Source organism: Nannospalax galili, unplaced genomic scaffold (assembly GCF_000622305.1).
Source record: "Nannospalax galili isolate Female #2095 unplaced genomic scaffold, S.galili_v1.0 scaffold307, whole genome shotgun sequence".
NCBI lineage: Eukaryota > Metazoa > Chordata > Mammalia > Rodentia > Spalacidae > Nannospalax > Nannospalax galili.
In genome coordinates this window covers 5,108,016-5,127,677 of record NW_008359625.1, presented here as the reverse complement: position 1 = coordinate 5,127,677, position 19,662 = coordinate 5,108,016, and the positions used below count along the sequence as shown (strand labels likewise).

At 44.1% G+C, this 19,662-nt stretch overlaps 1 protein-coding gene and 1 pseudogene across 8 annotated transcripts in view; both read left to right on the top strand.

Annotated features, from left to right (window-relative positions):
- Hipk2 (homeodomain interacting protein kinase 2) overlaps positions 1-19,662 on the top strand; it is a 207,285-nt gene that overhangs the window by 175,573 nt on the left and 12,050 nt on the right. For 4 of the 8 annotated variants that reach the window (XM_029558852.1, XM_017795685.2, XM_029558851.1 and 1 more), the window contains 3 exons: positions 5,135-5,314; positions 7,563-7,604; positions 9,428-9,709. In XM_029558852.1, the coding sequence (XP_029414712.1) occupies positions 5,135-5,314; positions 7,563-7,604; positions 9,428-9,709 (504 nt within the window). The remainder of the gene's footprint in view (positions 1-5,134; positions 5,315-7,562; positions 7,605-9,427; positions 9,710-19,662) is intronic. The other 4 variants (XM_008823500.3, XM_017795686.2, XM_008823499.3 and 1 more) reach the window with 1 other exon arrangement.
- LOC103726094 lies at positions 1,595-3,138 on the top strand (annotated as a pseudogene).

Genomic DNA, 19,662 nt, shown 5'->3' with positions numbered 1-19,662 from the left:
ATTAACATGATACCAAGTAAATTAATTTTAAGAAGCATAAATTTATGTTGACTGTGTATACATATTTAGTTATATAATCTTTATTGAGAATGTGGTTGGTTTATCATTTTTAAACCAAAACACCTTTGAAGTAGACAAACAAAATGAATATATCATAAAACACCATGAAAGTAAACTAAAAACAAAAATGGATTCAATAAATAGGATTTTACCCAACAAGCTTAGGTGTCATTTTGTATAGGTAATTGCTGGTCTAAAGAAAGTTAAGTTTCCATATAGATTTGAGATAGCATCTTTTCTTTTTTAAGAGCTAAATAACTGAAGGAAGTTAATAAAACCTTGTAGGAGGCACGAAAGACAAAAGGAAACATTAACAGATTAGACTAAGAATAAATAAAATCTAAATAGTACTGAAAATATTTCCATTAGCTAGTTTCATTATAGTCAGTAATATCCTCTGTTGAAATTAATTTACACCTTAGCAGTTCTCAACTGCACAGTGCCTTTACTCTTAGGCTGTTTTGTTGTTCTCCTCCTTGTCACAGGGTCAGGGGACCAGCCTGAACCTGGAAAAGTCTTGGAGAACACATATCTTGAGTCTAAAGTGGGAGGGCCAATCCCGTCTCCAGAGTCAGCATCTCAGTGAGCTCAAACAGCATGTGACAATTTACCAATATAATTAATATTACCCTGACATTATAACTAGGAAGCACTCAGGGAATGATGGGGCAGGAACATAAGCAAGCATAGAGCATCTGAGTATCAGAGAGGGAAATAACTCTATTTCAGAGAAAAACAGGAATCACAATGTAGAAAGGGGAGGAGTTAAGACCAGTAGAGATGGCATCTGAAGCCTCTCACTCAAGTAGACTATTACTTTTACCTCTCATTATTTGTAACTATGTGTTGGTAGTAGCTTGTCTTTTGTAAGGTTTTGGCCCTGGAGTAGAGCAAATTTCCGTGTGCTTCACAGGTCTAGTCATCACAAAGTGTCAGCTTCCCTTTGTACTTTGAAGGCAAATGGCTAGAAAAACTTTAAGTACCCTTTAGAAACTAACAAATATATTATGTAAAACTGTAAGAATTTAAAATAGTCATTTTTAGAAATTAGCAAATACCATATAAAATATGTTAAAATCCAAAATAATTTCTTTAATATCACCAGATAAAGATGTCATGCAAACAGTGTCAAAACCTAAAAATAATTCCTTTTAAAATATCCATAAATATGTCAAACAATGTAAAAACTTAAAACAATCATCTTTAAAAAACAGTAAATATACCATAGATGAAGTTAAACCACCAAGTAATCCCCTTTAGAAACAGGCTCTAAACAATGTTAAAATTTAAACTCCCATTGTGTAGATCTGGCATTATTCCCTTAGTCTGAACTAGAAATGCATTGCTTATTTTATGACATCATCAAGAAACGAAAACAAAAATAAATTACAAGAGAATCCTAGGCACCCGTGGTGTACCGGTAGGTTAGGCTTGATATAAAAGAAGAAAGTGGCAGGTTCTCTTACATCGACCACCTAAGAGTCACTCTGTAAAAAGCAACAACTTCCCTCCTCATCTCCGCCATCTCGGTAGCTGCGAATGAGCAACCATGCGTGAGTGCATCTCCATCCACGTTGGCCAGCTGGTATTCAGATCAGAAACGCCTGCTGGGAGCTCTACTGCCTGGAACTTGGCATCCAGCCTGATGGCCAGATGCCAAGTGACAAGACCATTGGGGGAGGAGACGACTCCTTCAACACCTTCTTCAGTCAGACAGACGCTGGCAAGCATGTGCCCAGGGCAGTGTTTGTAGACCTGGAACCGATGGTCATTGATGAAGTTTGCACTGGTACCGACCACCAGCTCTTCCACCCTGAGCAGCTCATCACAGGCAAGGAAGATGCTGCCAATAACTGTGCCCATGGGCACTACACCATTGGTGAGGAGATCATTGACCTTGTCTTGGACCGAATTTGCAAGCTGGCTGACCAGTGCACAGGTCTTCAGGGCTTCTTGGTTTTCCACAGCTTTGGTGGGGAACTGGCTCTGGGTTCACCTCTCTGCTGATGGAAAGAAGTCCAAGCTGGAGTTCTCCATCTACCCAGGCCCCCAGGTTTCCACCACTGTCATTGAGCCCTACAATTCCATCCTCACTACTCACACCACCCTGGAGCACTCTGATTGTGCCTTCATGATAGACAACAAGGCCGTCTATGACATCTGTCATAGAAACCTTGATATCGAGCATCCAACCTACACTAACCTAAATAGGTTGATAGGTCAAATTGTGTCTTCCATCATGGCTTCCCTGAGATTTGATGGAGCCCTGAATGTAGACCTGACTGAATTCCAGACCAACCTGGTGCCTACCCCGAATCCACTTCCCTCTGGCCACATATGCCCCTGTCATCTCTGCTGAGAAAGCCTACCACGCAGAGATCACCAGTGCTTGCTTTGAGCCAGCCAACCAGATGGTGAAATGTGACCCTCGTCATGGCAAATACATGGCTTGCTACCTGTTGTACCGTAGTGATGTGGTTTCCAAAAATGTCAGTGTTGCCATTGCCACCATCAAGACCAAGTGTACCATCCAGTTTGTGGATTGGTGCTCCACTGGCTTCAAGGTTGGCATCAATTACCGGCCTCCCTCCCATTGTGGTACCTGGTGGAGACCTGGCCAAGGTACAGCGAGATGTGTGCATGCTGAGCAACACCACAGCCATTGCTAAGGCCTGGGCCCATCTCGACCACAAGTTTGATCTGATGTATGCCAAGCGTGCCTTTGTGCACTGGTATGTGGGTAGGGCATGGAGGAAGGGGAGTTCTCTGAGGCCTGTGAGGACATGGCTGCCCTGAAGAAGGATTATGAGGATGTTGGTGTGGATTCTGTTGAAGGAGAGGGTGAGGAAGAAGGAGAAGAATACTAAAGTTAAAATGTCACAGACGTGCTGCTTTTACAGGGAAGCTTATTCTGTTCCAACTCTGAAAGTTGGAGTCTGATCATGTAATTTGTATGTGGCAGTCTGTGCTCTCATACAGTTACTGACCAATGCTTTAAAACATGAGTGCTTTGTCATAAGCCCAAGCTGTTCATGTCTCTGCGTTTTAAATAAAATATTCCATCTTAAAAAAAAAAAAAAGAAGAAGAAAGTACCCTCAGGTGTGTGTGTGTGTGTGTGTGTGTGTGTGTGTGTGTGACCCAAATAGAAAACCAAATCAAAGGAATCCATGTTTCTCACCAACCAATGTAGCTGTAAATGTGAAGCCAAGTTCTCGGGATCTTTTAATTTCTAGACAGAAACTATGCTGGAAAAGAAACTCATGAGGGCAGCAGAAGGAACAGGGCACATAAATCAATGTGTTGGTGGTCCGAAAGCATATGACTCACCTGAGCAGTGCCTGTGACTTTTATGTATAGTGAAATTTAAAATGGTTAGGTCTAGTTAGAAAAGTAGGCACCTGAGCACCAGGTGCTTAATGCCCAAGAGGGCCTAAGATCAAAATTTCAAGGCCCTTTGCCTGAGAAAAAGTTTAGGAGGAAAAAAAGGCTTTTAAAACGTTTTTTGTTTGTGTGTGGGGCAAGCCGCCTGAAATTCTTTAAATGATCCAGCAAAGTTGCCCAGCTGGTTTAGGCTAGTTGAGTCAAAACAGGGAGAAAGGGTCCCCTAAAGGGTTCTTAGCCACATTTATAAGAGAATTTAAGAATGGGCCCAGCTGGAAATGTTTATCATTTTATTCGAATGTTAAAGAAAAAATTCCCAGGGCAGGCAAGCTGGCAATCTAGGCAGCTTCCTGGAGGGGGTGAATAGCAGGAAGGGAAAAAAAGCCTTGGGGTCATGCAGGTTTAGAGCCTGCATGGGAGGTCAGACACTTGGCGGGGCAGGCAGGCACACAGCAGGGAGTAGAAAGCTTTAGTATGGGAGAGGGAGAGAGGAGAAGGATACAGAGCATTTGTATATGTTGGATTGAACGGTATCAGAAATCATCCTGAGTAAAGTAGGGAAGAAAGGCAGTGGAAGAGGACAAAGACAGGAAAAATGATGGAAGACCCTTCCAGGCCCATGGCAAAGGAGGCGGGGAGGGGGCGAGATGCCAGCAGGGGAACTGAGGTAGTGAACAGATGAAGTAGGTCCATCATGGAGACCACAGTGCTGTCCAGGAGTGACGAAAATCAATGGGAAAGGAGATCAAAAGAAGACACAGGCAAGGTAGACTGTGTTCCCCAGTGAGGAGAGTTAGAAAGAGGTGAAAGGGCTGGGGAGAGGAGGAGAGAGAGAAAAGAAGGGTGGGAGTGTACTTGAAAGCCAAGTTGGTGTTGGAGAAGTCCAGGTGGGTCCCTTGAAGTAAGAACCGGGTTTTGGCACCATCTGATAGATAAAAAGTACCCATATGATGAATAGGGTTGATCAGGAGAAAGCACTAGGGCACGGACAAGCAAAGGAACATATGGGACAGATTCCCTTCCAGGCAGGGAAAATGTCTGTCCCCGGTCGTGAGCTGGGGTCTGCTTCCTGCAGAAGGTGGGAAGATGTATTTTTTTTTAAGTTGGGTTTGGGGGGGTGGGGAGTGGGAAAGCTGGACTGTTAACACCTGTCCTCTTTAGAGATCAAAGGGGAAGCCTGATGTGTTGGCCAAACAGTGGAGAAAAGTCTGCTTCTCTTGACTTCAAAGACCAGGGTGCTCATCAGCTCAGTTCCCTTTTCTCAGGAGCTTGAGAAGTCCTTGAGAACCTGTTGGTGAGGGAGGCGGGGCTATCTGAACCTTAACACCTTGTAAATTCTAAAACAAAATGCAAGTATTATTGTTGAGCATAATCACCTGTTCAGGGACTTTCAAGGTTGGAGGAGCTATTGATTCCCTTTCCCTAGACCTTAAAACTAAGCCTGCATACTTGGCATTCTCCCTCTTCAAAGTCTTAGTTCTCAGTCATCAACCAGCTTGTTTCTCCCATTTCCTCATAGAAAGCCCACATGGCGAGCTCACCTAGCAAGGCTCATTTCTTCAGCCTTCTCAGTATAGTGAGATAACAGACATTGGTCAGTCTTTACTTGGAGAAGAGGCTTCATTTTATGAAAAAGCTTAGCTTCTGTAAAACCTCTAAGGAGTGTTATATTTATCCCCTTTTCCCTTTCAGGAACACACATGCTCACAGCAGCCATTACAATCCCATCATGCAGCAGCCTGCACTGTTGACTGGTCATGTGACCCTTCCAGCAGCCCAGCCCTTAAATGTGGGTGTAGCCCATGTGATGCGGCAGCAGCCAACCAGCACCACCACTTCCCGGAAGAGCAAACAGCACCAGTCATCTGTGAGGTAGGTAAGGAGAGCCTCAGAGGCCAGGATCTCCAGAAGATGAAATGCTAAAGAAACATTACTTCAAGCAGGGAGTATCAGTGCACCACCCTGTGTTGTACAGGGAGAAAGTCTTCTTGAAGGAGCCAGGGATACATCTTACAGCACATGGAATGCTCCAGGGTTTGCCGGAAGTAGTCTTCTCTGGGCTCTGTGCAGGTGTAATCCTGCCTCTCCCTAGTTCCCATCTCTCTGGCACTCTAGGATGGGGACCTAGAGTCATAGTGTGCACAATACCTTGACTGCTTCAATCCTTTTTATTGAAAAAAAAATTTATTTATTAAAGCACAGTAAAAAATATTTTATTTGTACCCTCAGGGATGGTTACAAAAATGCTGCAATGGGGGAGGGAAGTGGGCTCAGTTCTGAACAGCGTGGACAATGAGACAGCCAGGGAGCAGTGTCTAGGTCACTAGGGAAAATTATAAATAGGAGACAACTAGGACTAGAAGATTCTAACTAAACCATCCTAGCAGAATTCTGCCTGGAAGCAGGTTAAGGTGATCAGCCATCATTTGGGGACAGTGGAAGATGAGGAATCTGATGGTATATCAAGGGCAGTCAGATATTGAAGGAAGCAGAGGAAGGGGGTCCTCTAGATAAATTGAATTAGCAAGGCCCCTATCTAAAACTAGATTTTATAAAGAAGTGCACAGTTGGGCCTACACGGATGTTCAGAGCCTAACTAAAGATGGCTATACAAAGAAACAGAAACACTAGAAAAATGTACTTGTTTTGAAATTTTGGATCAGAAATATAACTTAGTAACTGTCTATAGCCAGCCAGATAGATCTAGATTGTACAACTACAGAATTGCTCCTGCATGAATTCATTTGGCTGCTTGCTTAAATATAAGTTTGATGACTCCAAGACACTTAAGAGTAGGTGTTAGTCTTTCCCATTCCCCTGAACTCTTAAGCCATCAAGACTGACAAAAGGTTCCTGTGTTACATGATTACATTCATGTGTCACTTTGGAAAGGGCAGACATGAGAACAAGATCAGCACGGAGTCTAGTACATGAAGAAGGGACTCCTGGTAAGGAGCATGAGCAGCTTTGCAGGTAGTAAAGAGCTCCATGTCTGCTTGTGGGTGGAATGACCATGAAGTCACTTCAGAGGGGAGAATCTTAGTATGCATAGTGTCATCTATAATTCAATAACCTGAGTGTAAATTTTAAAAAGTTCCCAGGCTCCATTCTCAAAAAAACAAAATTATTGCTAGCCAGTTAGATCTGGGTCACATAACAGGAGAATTGCTCCCACAGTCCCTGACAACACTGATTTAGATGTATTTAGTTGCTTATTTGGGATAGATTCATCAAGAGGAGCCCAGTAAATGAAATGTCTAGTGAATCTTGTTTTTTCTCTTCCTCATGTAGCCAGGTTATAGACACTAGGCCTGCCTTCTTTCATGCTTACTCAGAAATAATTCAAGAGCTGGCTTCCCTCAGGTTGACATCTTGCTTCAACTCCTTATTAGGGTGTTTCTGACAGCATAAGGAAATTCTGCTCAGGTCAGTGGTAGCTTCCCAGAATGCTTTAGTGTGGCAGCCCTGTGACAGCATGCCCCTGTCTTCAGATTGGGAAGCAGCAGAAGCCACCGCCTTGATCTCTATGTACCATCAGGCCCAGCCAGGTGTGCAGAATGCTGATCTGACTTAGACCTAAGCTTGGCACCCTTGTAGCCATTGTCTGAATAGGGGCAGTCAGGGTCCTTGACCCCACCACCTGTTCAGCAGGTTCCTCCTTGTCTTCTCCCTGCCAGACTTCTCCCAGTCGGCCTCATGCTGACTCGTTGCTCATATAACTCAAGATCAATATAATTGCAGTGCAAGTTGCCTATTTGCTTCTTTTTAAGATCAATCTCCAGCAGAACTGTAGAAGAGCACACAGAAGGCTAACGCAGCAGGCATGCTTTTCTCTAATAATGCCAAGTGGACATGCTGTAAGTGCTGGAACAGTCAAAGCATAATCTCAAGGTCACAGCATACCATGACAAAAGGAAGCAATGAAGCAGAAAACTTGTTAGTAGCTCCCAAAAGGAATTAGCCAATGTAACCAATACCAGCTAGATACAAAATTAAGTCCACCTTTACTCAATTATTTTCATTTTATTTCCTTCCCTTTAACTAGAAGGTGCTAGAATCTCTAAGGAATTAACAGAGCCTAAGATTTGTTCTGTGTTGACTTTGGTCTCTTACTGCATAGGTACTACCAGGATCAGCAAGGGTTTGAAGGGAAGAGAAGAAGGTAATTGTTCCCTAAAGTTGCCAGAACTTAAAAAAGAACTTCAGGTCAATCAATCCAAATTAAAATGTCCTTTGTTTATTTGTTTGTTTGTTTGTTTGTTTTGATGGGGGGAGGCAGGGCGATTGAGACAGGGTCTCCCTGTAGCCCCAGCTGGCCTGGAACTATGTAGATCAGCTGGCCTCAATCTCACAGAGATCCACCAGCCTCCTGAGTGCTGGATTAAAGGCATGCACCACCACACACAGCTGAGAATGTCCTTTTTGTTTTTCAAATATTTTATTTATTTTTATTTTATGTGTATGAGTGTATTTTCTGCATGTATGTGAGCGCACCTGTGTCCTGCAGTGCCGCGGAGGTCAGAAGAGGGCTTCGGATTCCCCTGGAACTAGAGTTAAGGACAGTTCATAGCCGCCATGTTGGTGCTGGGAATCGAACCTGGGTCCTCTGCAAGAGCAGTCAGTGCTTTTAACTGATGAGCCATCTCTCCAGCCCCAAGAATGTCCTTTTAAGCATACCTTCTTCCTTTTCCATTTGTCCCAACTTTTTAATCACAATTCAAACTAATTGATAAGCTTCCCATGAGGCTTGGGGATCAAAATCCAGAAGTCTTTTTGTTGTTTTTGTTTTTTTAATATTTTATTTATTTGTGTGTGTGAATGTATTGCCTGCATGTGTGTAAGTGCACCCATGTCATACAATTCCTGCAAAAGTGAGAGCATCAGATTCCCCTGGAACTGGAGTTACAGATGGTTGTTAGCCACCATATAGGTGCTGGGAATTGGACCCTGGTCTTCTGCAAGAGCAGCCAGTGCTCTTAACCACTGAGCCATCTCTCCAGCCCCTTTGTTTTTGTTTTTCATTGTGTATTCATAGATACCAAATGGCCATATCTTTTCCCAAAGGAGGAAGGAGAAAAAAAACCTGAATTTTAAGATCACTTATGGGCTGTTAGGTAGCTCAATAGATAAAGTACTTACTGTACAAGCATAAGGACCTAAATTCAATGTCCAGAACCCATGTAAAAAACCAGGCATGGTGGTGCACACCTGTAATCCTAGTGCTGGGAGGGCAGCAGAGACAGGCAGATCCATAAGGAGTGCTGGGCATCCAGCCTAGCTGAATCAACGCTCCAGGTTCAGTAAGAGACCTTGTCTCAAAAAACAATGTGGACAGTTCCTGAGGAACAACACCCAAGGTTGACCTCTAGGCCTACACACACACACATACATACACACACAAATAAAAGTAAGGGGCTGGAGAGATGGCTTAGTGGTTACAAGCACTGGCTGCTCTTGCAGAGGACCGTGGGGGGGGTGGGCAGGAGGGAGGGAGGGATGGATTAAATGAATGGTAAAAGAGGCATTAGTAAGGAAATGCCTTGCCAATGCTTTTTGCCAAAACTTTATGTGGCAAATACCAGCTCTTTGACCACCCCTAAATCAAGACACATAGTACCATTGAGGGAGGACTAGATGGAGCCCAGAGGGTGGGGTTTCATCCTGAGGATTATCCTGTGCAGCCATGTTGAGCAGAAAGCTGAAATCCTAGTCAGGACAGATCAGCCCTCTGGGAGGTTTGTGGACCCAAACCAGAGCCCAGAGAAGGCCCGGCTGAAGTCCTCACCTGTCATCACTAAGGCATCCGGAGGCACCACATTCCCTGTCACAGATGGAGTCCAGCTGACTTGGCCCTCAGACCTTTTCTTTGGAGAATTGACAAAGCTGGTGTTTCTAGGCAGTTGGGCCCCCAGAGAATGCTGAAATCAGGGTGGAGTTGCAAAGCCTGACCTTCCTCTACAAGTACGAGTGGTTTTGTCATTACAGAAATATCTCCACCTGTGAGGTGACTTCTTCACAGGCCATCAGCTCCCCTCAGCGATCCAAGCGCGTCAAGGAGAACACACCCCCACGCTGTGCTGTGGTGCGTAGCAGCCCAGCCTGCAGTACTTCTGTCACCTGTGGGTGGGGTGATGTGGCCTCCAGCACCACCAGGGAGCGGCAGCGACAGACGATTGTCATCCCTGACACCCCCAGCCCCACCGTCAGTGTCATCACCATCAGCAGTGACACAGATGAGGAGGAAGAGCAGAAACACGCCCCCAGCAGGTGAGGTTGTGACTTCTACACTCAGGAAGGAGCTGAGGGCAGGTGCTGTAGTGTACCTGCCATTATCCAGGGATCTGGTCCATTTTCCTTAAAACACAGTGATTGTTTCCTGTCTACCCATAAGTTTTCATTTTGCTCTGTTCTTGCATCCTAAACTTATTTCATGAGAATGACAAACAGGTTTGCTGTAATGTTCAAAAACAAAATAATTTTGAGTGAGTTTGACCTTAAAAAATAGTTATGCCGGGTATGGTGGCATACACCTTTAATCCCAGCACTTGGAAGGCAGAGGCAGGTGGATCTCTGTGAGTTCAAGGCCAGCCTGGTCTACATAGTGAGCTCCAGGACAGCTGGGGCTACAGGGAGACCCTGTCTCAAAAAGACCAAAAAATAAATAAATAAATAGTTACAGTCCCTAAACATTTGGAAATACAAGACAGTAAAGTCAGGCTCACAATACCAGTTTATTTCAGTCGTTATAAGCTTAAAAATCTCTGCCTCGGGTTATTGAGGTACAGTTGATTGGGCTATATCTCTAACATTGCCTTGGTTCACTCAGAATTTGAAGTAATTGTCCAATTAGGAATTTCCCTTTGTCTGATTAACCCAGTCTTTCTTGGCTCTTCATCCAAAGAGCATTACTATTTATTCCAATGTAGTAATAATTCATTTTACTCTATGTATGCTTCCTGGGTAGAGGAGAGAAATATTTATTATATTTGCAAGACTAGTAACACTGGCACCAGATCCTCTTTTCTGTGCTTTGCAGCCAGACTCCAGCAACATGTGCCTTCTGTTTGGGCTGTCAGCTCAAGTGCCCAGCCTGATGTACCTTGGCCTTTTGCACCCCCAGAGACCTTAGGCCTCACAGAACTTGAAGTCTCACAACCCTACCCTGCTGGTGCTTTTGCACTAGAGCCAAGACCAGGGAAGGGGGCCTGCCACCCCAAGCCAGGGCGTCTAACTGTCATATGTCTCACAACTGACTGCAAAGCTCAATAGTCACAATTAGGCCAAATTGGGTTCCTGATTGCATACAATAATGATAATTTTTGATCACAAATGTTTTTGATTAGATAATAAATTTTCATGCTTGAAGTCATTACAAAATGTTCAGATCAAGTGATTTCAGCATTCTCATCATAGCTGTTCCCACAAGGCACATCCCTTCCTGTCTTTCGGATGGTGTTCATCTTCTGGGTTTTTCATGGATAGGGCTAGTATATGTCCTATTCATGTGTGCTCTTTCCTGTTGAATGGCTCAGTGTGATTATTAGTGTCTATTTTGGATAACATAGTATTGTGTTTCTGTTCCTGCTATTTGCCAAGTATCAGAAGGGGACACAGAGTTGGGGAGACCAGGCACATGTTTTTGTACGTCAGTATTATTTTACTCCCCATCTGCTTGTCCCAGGACTGGCCTTAGTTTCCTTTGTGTTTACACCAATTTGAGTCAGTGTTCCGTCCCTCCAAACCTGAGAATCTTAAGGGCTTGGTCTCCTCCAAAAGAGGAAGGTTCTTCCCAGTGCCAGACTGGGCACTGGCCTGGGGCAGCCTGTGCATGCATTTGTAGCACTGGCCATAAGAGAAGCTGAACAACCTTGAGCACAGCTGGAGAAATGCAAAAGCAATTTTAAAATCTAGCCGTCAACTAGATTGGAATGTCATTTTTGAAGTCTGAGATTTAAATTGACACCAACCCTGGACTTAAGTGCTCAAGAGAGAATTGAATAGAGTGCAGGAGGACAGAGAGGATGAGAGCCATCTCTCCAGCAGCCAGAAAGCTAACAGGGCTGAAAGCAGAGGCGAGTTGAACGCATACCTGCTTCTCCAGAAGCCCCTAAGCCCCAGGAGGAAATAGCTGAATGTGTGGCAGCTTGTGAGGACCATGATGAAAATAACTCAGGAAGACTTAAAGGAAAAGAGTCAGCAGCTGATGAGTAGATGACATGGGAGGAGCAACCACTAACTGCAGCAATGGGCTGCTCAGCCCAGTGGCTTCACACAGTGCCAAATGAAGGGACCGCCACCCTTCTTGAAGAGTGAAAACTTGTTAGAGATGTTTCTGCCAAGTGGCAAGTTGCAAGCTGAAGCCACAGAGTGATGGTGAAGGGCCCCAGCTACCTATTGTGGTGACAGGGAGCTTGCAGAGAAAGTTGCAATAATAATATTTTCTGCAGAGATAAATGGCTGTTGCCTTGGAAAATGTTTTAGTACCCAAGAAGATAGGAAAGTCTATTTGAGTCTATGTGGGATTAAAAAAAAAAAAAGAAACAGCAGCAGCCAGTAGCTGTCCTATTTATAGAGAAACCACTGTGTAATTGTGACTACATTTAGGAATGAGGAAAAGTGGGGGTGGGGAGGCACAGAAATATGATTACTTGTTTTTAGAAATCAAAATTACTATAATATTTAACACAGTGAATATTTACTGGCCCCACCAGTGTGAGGCGCTATGCCTGGAACTGCAGGTGTTATGTAAATAAGGGGGGGACAGTCTGTCCTTAGGCTTGCAGGGTAATGAGCAGGATAAGACATGTACACATCACTCCAACACAGAAGCAGAGTGTCCATTCCAGAGAAACTAACAAAGTACTCAGGGAAGTCGAGGGGAAAATATGGCTTAAAGAAGTATGGGGGAAACCGGGTGTGGTGGCGCATGTCTGTAGTCCCAGCGCTCAGGAGGCAGAGGCAGGCGGATCTCTGTGAGTTCAAGGCCAGCCTGGTCTACATAGTGAGTTCCAGGACAGCTGGGGCTACAGGGAGACCCTACTTCAAAAAGACAAAAAAAAAAAAAAAAGTATGGGGGAGGGGCTTTTTCGAGACTAGAGGTCCAAGAACACATGGACAAGCAGTAGAGAGAAACGAGTTGGAGGAAATGGATTTTGAAATGCAAGGGGGTGAGGGCTTTGCCAGAAGGCTCTAAGGAGCTCAAGGAAAAGTGTCTGTCCTAGAAAAACAAGTTTCCGCTAAACAGAAAGCACTTAGCCATGGACTCTACAACTGAACACCATTCCTTGCCTTCCTAGTTCCAGTTTGAGCACTGGAGAGTCTTGATTCTCCTATCTTCCTGACTTAACTCTCCACTTGGTACTTGATTCTCCTGTCTTCCTGACTTAACTCCCCACTTGGTACTTAGCCCAAGTCTAGCATTTCCAGTTCCCAGTGTTGTCCTGAAATGCTGGTTATTTCCTTCGCATGGGTCAGCCTCGGCACAACAGCTGAAGGAAGAGTCAGGGGTCGAGGAAAATTAACAGGGATAGCAGAGCCACAGCACAAAGTGCTTGCTAGCAGCAGATAAATGGTTACCCACTTTTTAGAACTTTTTGACTGAGTCATTCAATAACCAAGACAATATTGCTTAGAATTTTTAATGTAATTTAATTTTACTATATATATATAATTTTTTTGAGAATTTCATACATGGGTATTGTTTTTGTATCATTTCTACCCCTACCAGCCCCACTCCAACTTCTCCCATGCCCCCCACTGCCTCTCAATTTCTTGTCTACTTCCTTATGATTTTTATGTATATATACATACATTTTTATATATATAGAAAATGCACTGAGTCCACTTAGTGGTGTTCATGCACCTCCACTTGGGATTAAGTAACCTAGCAGGGAGCTAGTCCCTAGAGAAAACGGCCTAGAATTTTTAAAAGAATGTTGAAAGAAGATCATTATTCCTGACCCCAAATATGGGGCATAGTTGCCAGACCAAATAACCAGGCATAACTCCCAACAGTCAGGAGAATTCCATAGCACCTAGGAGGCACAGGATCACAGCAGATCTTCACACGTACTCTCACTGCAGTGTGTACTTATCACTTGGGACATGCAAGACCATAATTCCTATTCCCATTTGATAAGGGAGGGCCGGGAAAGCTAAGTGTCTAATAAAGGTTCAAATAGCAGAATTGGATTCAGGAGATACCATACCATTGAAGAAAAAGATTTAAACAGACAAAATAACCAATTTCTCTTAGTCACTAGCTTAAAACTATTGGTTCTGCCCTACCCCCTCCTGTGACCACCTCCATGTTAGCACTCCATGTGTACAGGGAGCAATGCCAGGGCTATGAAGAGTTCAGAGCATTACGTAGAATCCCCATTGGTGGCCAGGCACTCATGAAAGTGCAGGTGCTGCCTCAGGAAATGGGCAGGAGTAAGTGGGCTCTTTTAATTGTCATAGAACTTTGTTGTTGTTTGAGACAGGGTCTCCCTGCAGCTTCAGCTGGCCTGGAACTTGCTATGTAGAACAGGCTGGACTCCATCTTGGAGAGATCTGCCCACCTCTGCCTCCCAAGTGCTGGGATTAAAGGCATGCAACACCTTCTTTTATAGTTTTAAAAGATGGATGGGTTGGAAAGATGGCTCAGTGGTTAGGGGCACTGGCTGCTCTTGCAGAGCTCTGACCTGGGTTTGGTTCCCAGCACCCATACAACAATCTGTAACTCAAGTTCCAGGGGATCCAGTGCCCTCTTCTGACTTCCTCAAGCATTACACAACACAGGTGCAATCACACACGTGCAGACAATACATACACTCATATGCATAACATAAAACTAATGCATAAAATATTTTTTTAAAAAAGATAGTGGCTCAGTGGTAGAGTGCTTACCCAGAATGCATGAGACTTTGGTTCCAGTACTCCCCCCAAAAGTTGAACCAAGATGTTTTGCTTCTTTACACTAAATTGAAAAGGTAGTGAAATTATTCTAGTAAGGCACAGTCAAAAACGGATAAACTGTTGCTCAAATGACTTCTGCCTAAAGAATGAATAACCAGAAGTCAAAAAGTCAACCCAGCTTGGAATTTCTTTGCATTGACACCCACAACCATGGTGTAAGTTTACCACCTTCCTGTACTGGATAAGAAGCTGAACAACCAGAATCAAACTACACTTCTGGGCCAGTGCAGTTCAACTGGAGGAAAGGAACAAAGGAACCAGGCACACAGTATCACATGAGGGGACTTTGCTTCAAGTTACAATGACTCCTAGTGTTGAAAGATGCTTTAATCATGTAACTCATCTCTAGTAATGGAAAGATGTGCATCCTAGCCATCTTCTCTGCATCCTCCTCACAGGACTCCAATCAAAACATGTAAGTTTGTGGAAAAAGTCAGGCATGATGGTCATGCATGTAATTCCAGCCCTGGGGAAGCTGAGACAGGCAGATCCCTGGGACTCACTGGCCAGTCAGCCCAGCCTACCTTGTCAACCTCCAGGCTAGAGAGAAACCCTGTCTCAAAAAACAAGATGGCAGCTCCTGAGGAATGACACCTGAGGTTGACCTCTAGTACACACGTATGCGTGCACACACACACAAATAATAAATAAATTTGGGGTTCTTTTTTCTCACTAATGATTAAATTAAGAGCTGTGCAACATCAGAAAGAACACATTGGCCTGGAGACCTTGGCTTCTAATCCTCTCCTCACAGGGGCAGATTAAAAGTAATCACCATGTATTTCTGGTTAAGGGACTTAGAGTTAAAGGAGCATAGGGACAGAACAGTGAGGGTGGCTGAGCCCTCATCTTTTGTCTCCTTCAGCTGGGAAGCTGTCCATGCAAACTGCCCCATGTCCAAAGAAAACCACTGTCACCAAGCAAGCCCTGGAGAAGCTGGAAGGGAGCATTTACCTCATTTGCCCTCCCAGTGTTTACTGGGAACCTCTCTGGGGAAGCATGGGACTGAGTAGACTAGTGCTTAAGACTGCGGGCTCTGTGGCCTCGGGTAAGCAAGTGACTCAAGTCCTCCATGTCTCAGTTCAGTTTCTTTAAAGGGAAAGCCAGCATTCTCTTTACCATGTAATCTTGCTGGGGGGACTGAAGGAGATGACACGTATACAGCGCCTTGAACAGTAGTTATTATGCATCCAGTGTATGTCACCTATATTTGGTCATCAGTGTAGTAATGGAAAAGTAGTGTTCTTCACATACAGTATTTACTCTGAAGTCAGAAGAGTGAAAGGAGTCATAGAGAGTTTATTGGAGGAGATGAGTTTTGACCTTGGTCTTGACAGATGAAATTGGCTGAGATTAGCAAATAGAAATCAGAATCACATTCCAGACAGGACCCTGCAGGCAAAGGGTCACAAGCTTGTGTCTGATCCCCTGGCTGCATTTTCTCCTTTGGGGCTCATTTCTATACTTCTTAGCTTCTTATTTCTTTTCATCATTTTAAAATGATGAAAGTCATCTATTGCCATGACAACACAATGCAGTTGTGAGCTCTTGCTGCTTTGCTTCTTATTCAGAAGTGGTGTCTGTCAAGGCCATTTGCGCAAATATTTCTCATTCTCTTCCTATTGCTGTCTCTCTCACTTCCATTTAACCAACTCGGAATGGGATTGATAAACTGTCGATAATAATTAGACACCATGGTAGAATGAATCCCTGCGGTATCGACACGTGAGCCGAAAGAGCCCTCAGTAGCAATCCCAAACGTGTGCTCATTTTTTAAAGTGAGCCATTTAACACCTTCCCATTGCTCTTATCTGGATAGTATATTTACATAGAACACAGACATTTCTAATAATAGACAAGATTAGAAACGGAGCTATCAAATTAATTCACCCTTCCCAAACCTGTCACATATAAATCCAAAAAGATGTGTTAAGCTGTGCTGTGCACTTTTGCTTATTAGTCATGAGCTTCCCAGCTGCAAACAAAGGAATGAGGTTCATGAAGGGTTTGGAGAGGTTACCTCCTCCCCTCATTCATAGATAACAAGACACTAACGTGCACTGCTCCTTGCCTGCTGGCTTTCCATTGCAGACTAGACTACAAGTCCTCACAAGTCATCCAGCCAAACTCCCAGCTCTCACAGGACTCTTGCCAGAAATCCCTCCTTCAGTGGCAGGGTGCTAATTCATGAAGTAGCCCGTTGTGCCACTGGAAAGTTCCAGTGGTTGAAAAAATTTTGTCTGCATTAAACTGAAGCATCTCTACAATTTCCAAATTTAAGTTAAGAATTCCAAATGGGCACAATTTGAATTATGTTTGAGATCAGGTCACAGTTTGGCCAAAATTAGTGTTGTGTGTATATTGCTAGTTTAGTTTGCTTATTTTCAAATAACTGAGAACCTAGGAAAGATATTCTCAGCAGGAACTGGCCAGGACCAGGCTTATGTGTAAGTTCTGCCCACTAAAGGGATTTTCTCTTCACATGCACAGTAGACTATATTTTGCCTTGAATGTCTTTCATAATAAATCTCTAAGGAATATTCACAGTGACCCTTTCATGCTGTGAGTGATCTCTCTCCTCTAGTGGATTTCAGAGTGGGTGGGAGCTGGGTGGATATTACAGGTTACCCAGGCCATGGCTATCTGGGGTCCCACCAGTAAAAGGACAACAGAACCAGAGCCAGAGCAGCCTCTGTCTTCATGTCAAATCCTCCACTCTACAGTTTGTGCCCCTGCAGCAGAGCCATGTGCCTGTTCCAGGAGATGACCAGAAGAGCCACTCTGTGTTCAGGTCACTTAATCAAGTACAAGTGACAGGGACAGAGGCCCTGGGTAAAAAGCAGGGCAGTGTGCCTTCTGCAGCCCCTTGGGGACCAGCCTGGAGTAGACTCCCAGCTCACCCCTGGTGCTAGGAGCACTTTAAACTTATGCAGGTGGGAGGGATGCCCCTCCACCCCCCAGCAACAAGGCATGACACAGCAGTCTGCTCAAAGACCAGCAGCTTCCCTTGACCCCTCCCACCTCAGAAAAGATGGCAGGTCATCCACATTTCTCAGCTTTCCACAGTAGCTCCTTGATCTCCATTGCGTCTCCCTGCTCAGGACCTTTTCTAATCCTTGGCAAGATCTCAGTTCCCTGCAGCCCCAGGAGTCTGTACTAAGCTGTGCTGCTCCAAGAGACCAAGACTGAATCTTGTGGGCTTTTTGTTCTGGATAAGCCCGTGAGCTTTTTAAAATTAGATACAGCCACCTACTATACGATTCACCCATTTACTGTGTACAGTTCACTGGGAGTTACATATTCTTTTTTTGTTTTGTCTTTTCCCTATAGCCCCAGCTGGCCTGGAGCTCACTATGTAGACCAGACTGGCCTCAAACTCAGATTTGCCTGCCTCTGCCTCCCAAGTACTGGGATTAAAGGCGTGCGCCACCATACCCAACCCTCATATTAGTTCTTTTAAAACTATGGCAAAATACAAGATTTGCTATTTTAATGAGTTTTGTTTGGTTTGGTTTGGTTTGGTCTTTTTGAAACAGGGTCTCCCTGTAGCCCCAGCTGTCCTGGAACTCACTATGTAGACCAGGCTGGCCTTGAACACACAGAGATCCGCCTGCCTCTGCCTCCCAAGTGCTGGGATTAAAGGCGTGCACCACCACGCCCGGCTCTATTTTAATCATTTTAAGTGTACAGTTCGGAGGCATTGTCACTAGTATCTATTTCTAAAAATTTTTCTGTCATTCCAATCAAAAATTCTATGCCCAGTAGCCTCACATTTCTTTCTGTCCTGCCCCCAGCCTCTGGGCCTGTAATCTTACTTCCTTTTTGTATGAGTTTGCCTAATTCTTGATATATCATGTGTGGAATCATGGAATATTGTTTCTGGCTTAATTAATATGATGCATTCATGGTTCATGCATTTTATAGGATGTATCCAAACTTCACCTGACCTTTTTACTGACTAGTATCCCAGAGTGTGTATATGCCAGATTTTACCTATCACTTGCTGGCAGACACTTAGACCATTATCTCTTGGCTACTGTGAATGATGCTGTTAGGAACATTGGCATAATAAGAGCTGTTTGAGTCTCATCCTCAGTTCCTTCAGGTACATGCCTAGGGATGGAATTGCCATGGTAAATCTCTATTGAGCTTTTTGTAGCACACATAGACTTCTGGGTTTAAACCATTACAAGTGAGAAATATGGATAAAATGTATCTTTTTTCTCTAATATAAAGTGCTGTAAATATCTGCGACTGTTTCATTCCTCACCTTCTTTTGAGTTCTTAACAGTTATCATCTGTGCAACTCATTTGACAGTTAATCACAGAAGGCTTTGTGACATTCATTATTCTCTAACTGGTTATTTTAAAGCTTTTACTGTTTGACTTGTCATGTTGTTATACAGTTTCCCGCTGTGGTTTTCATCTTCTCGAGGACAGAGCATGTGTTCTGTTTCTTTGTGCAGGTATTCCCTGTGGCACCTGTCAGAGATCTCCAAGACTCCAAACTAATGACTTCTCATCTTCCTTTCTATCAGTCTTCTGCCTTAGCACAGACTAGGAAGAAAATCCTTACCTTCATAGAATTCTCTCTGCCTGATAAGGTTTTTTGCAATGTTAGGCAAGGTGGCACATCTAATAAGAGTGCCAGTTGAGTATCTTGGATCCAAAAGGCTTGGGAGCACAGATGTTTCAGATTCCAGATTTTCCCATATACACATCCTCCTGAAGGGAATTTTATATAGTATTACCTCAGTGTACCCTCATCTTGACCACAATCAGTCAGACGTAGAATTTCCCAGCACTTCGTACTCAAGAAGTTTTAGATTTTGGAGCATTTTGGGTTTTTGGGTTAGGGATGCTCAGCCTGTGATAAGAGTAGCAGCTCACTTTTATAGACTGTTTTCCAGGTGCTCTGCAGTGTTCAAAGCTCTCTGTTGGTATTTTCTCACCAAATTCTAAGAACAGCCTGTGATATAGGTTCTGTTATTGCCCACATTTTGCTGTAGAGACCATCAGATCCATGAGCAGTTGAATGGCTGACCAAGGCTCTGTCACCAGCACACGCTGCTGAAGTTAAATATCTGACTGCAAGCCCATGTTCTCATCCACAGACCCAACTAGGGATTCTCCCCTGAACCAAAAAGGTCAGGGTATATGACCAGTGGTGTATGGTCCAGTCCAGGTGTCAGTAGTCTGGGGCTTGAGGAGTAGGGGCCAGACCTTCCCGGAGCCTTTGCCTTGCTGTGCCTCCCCCCACC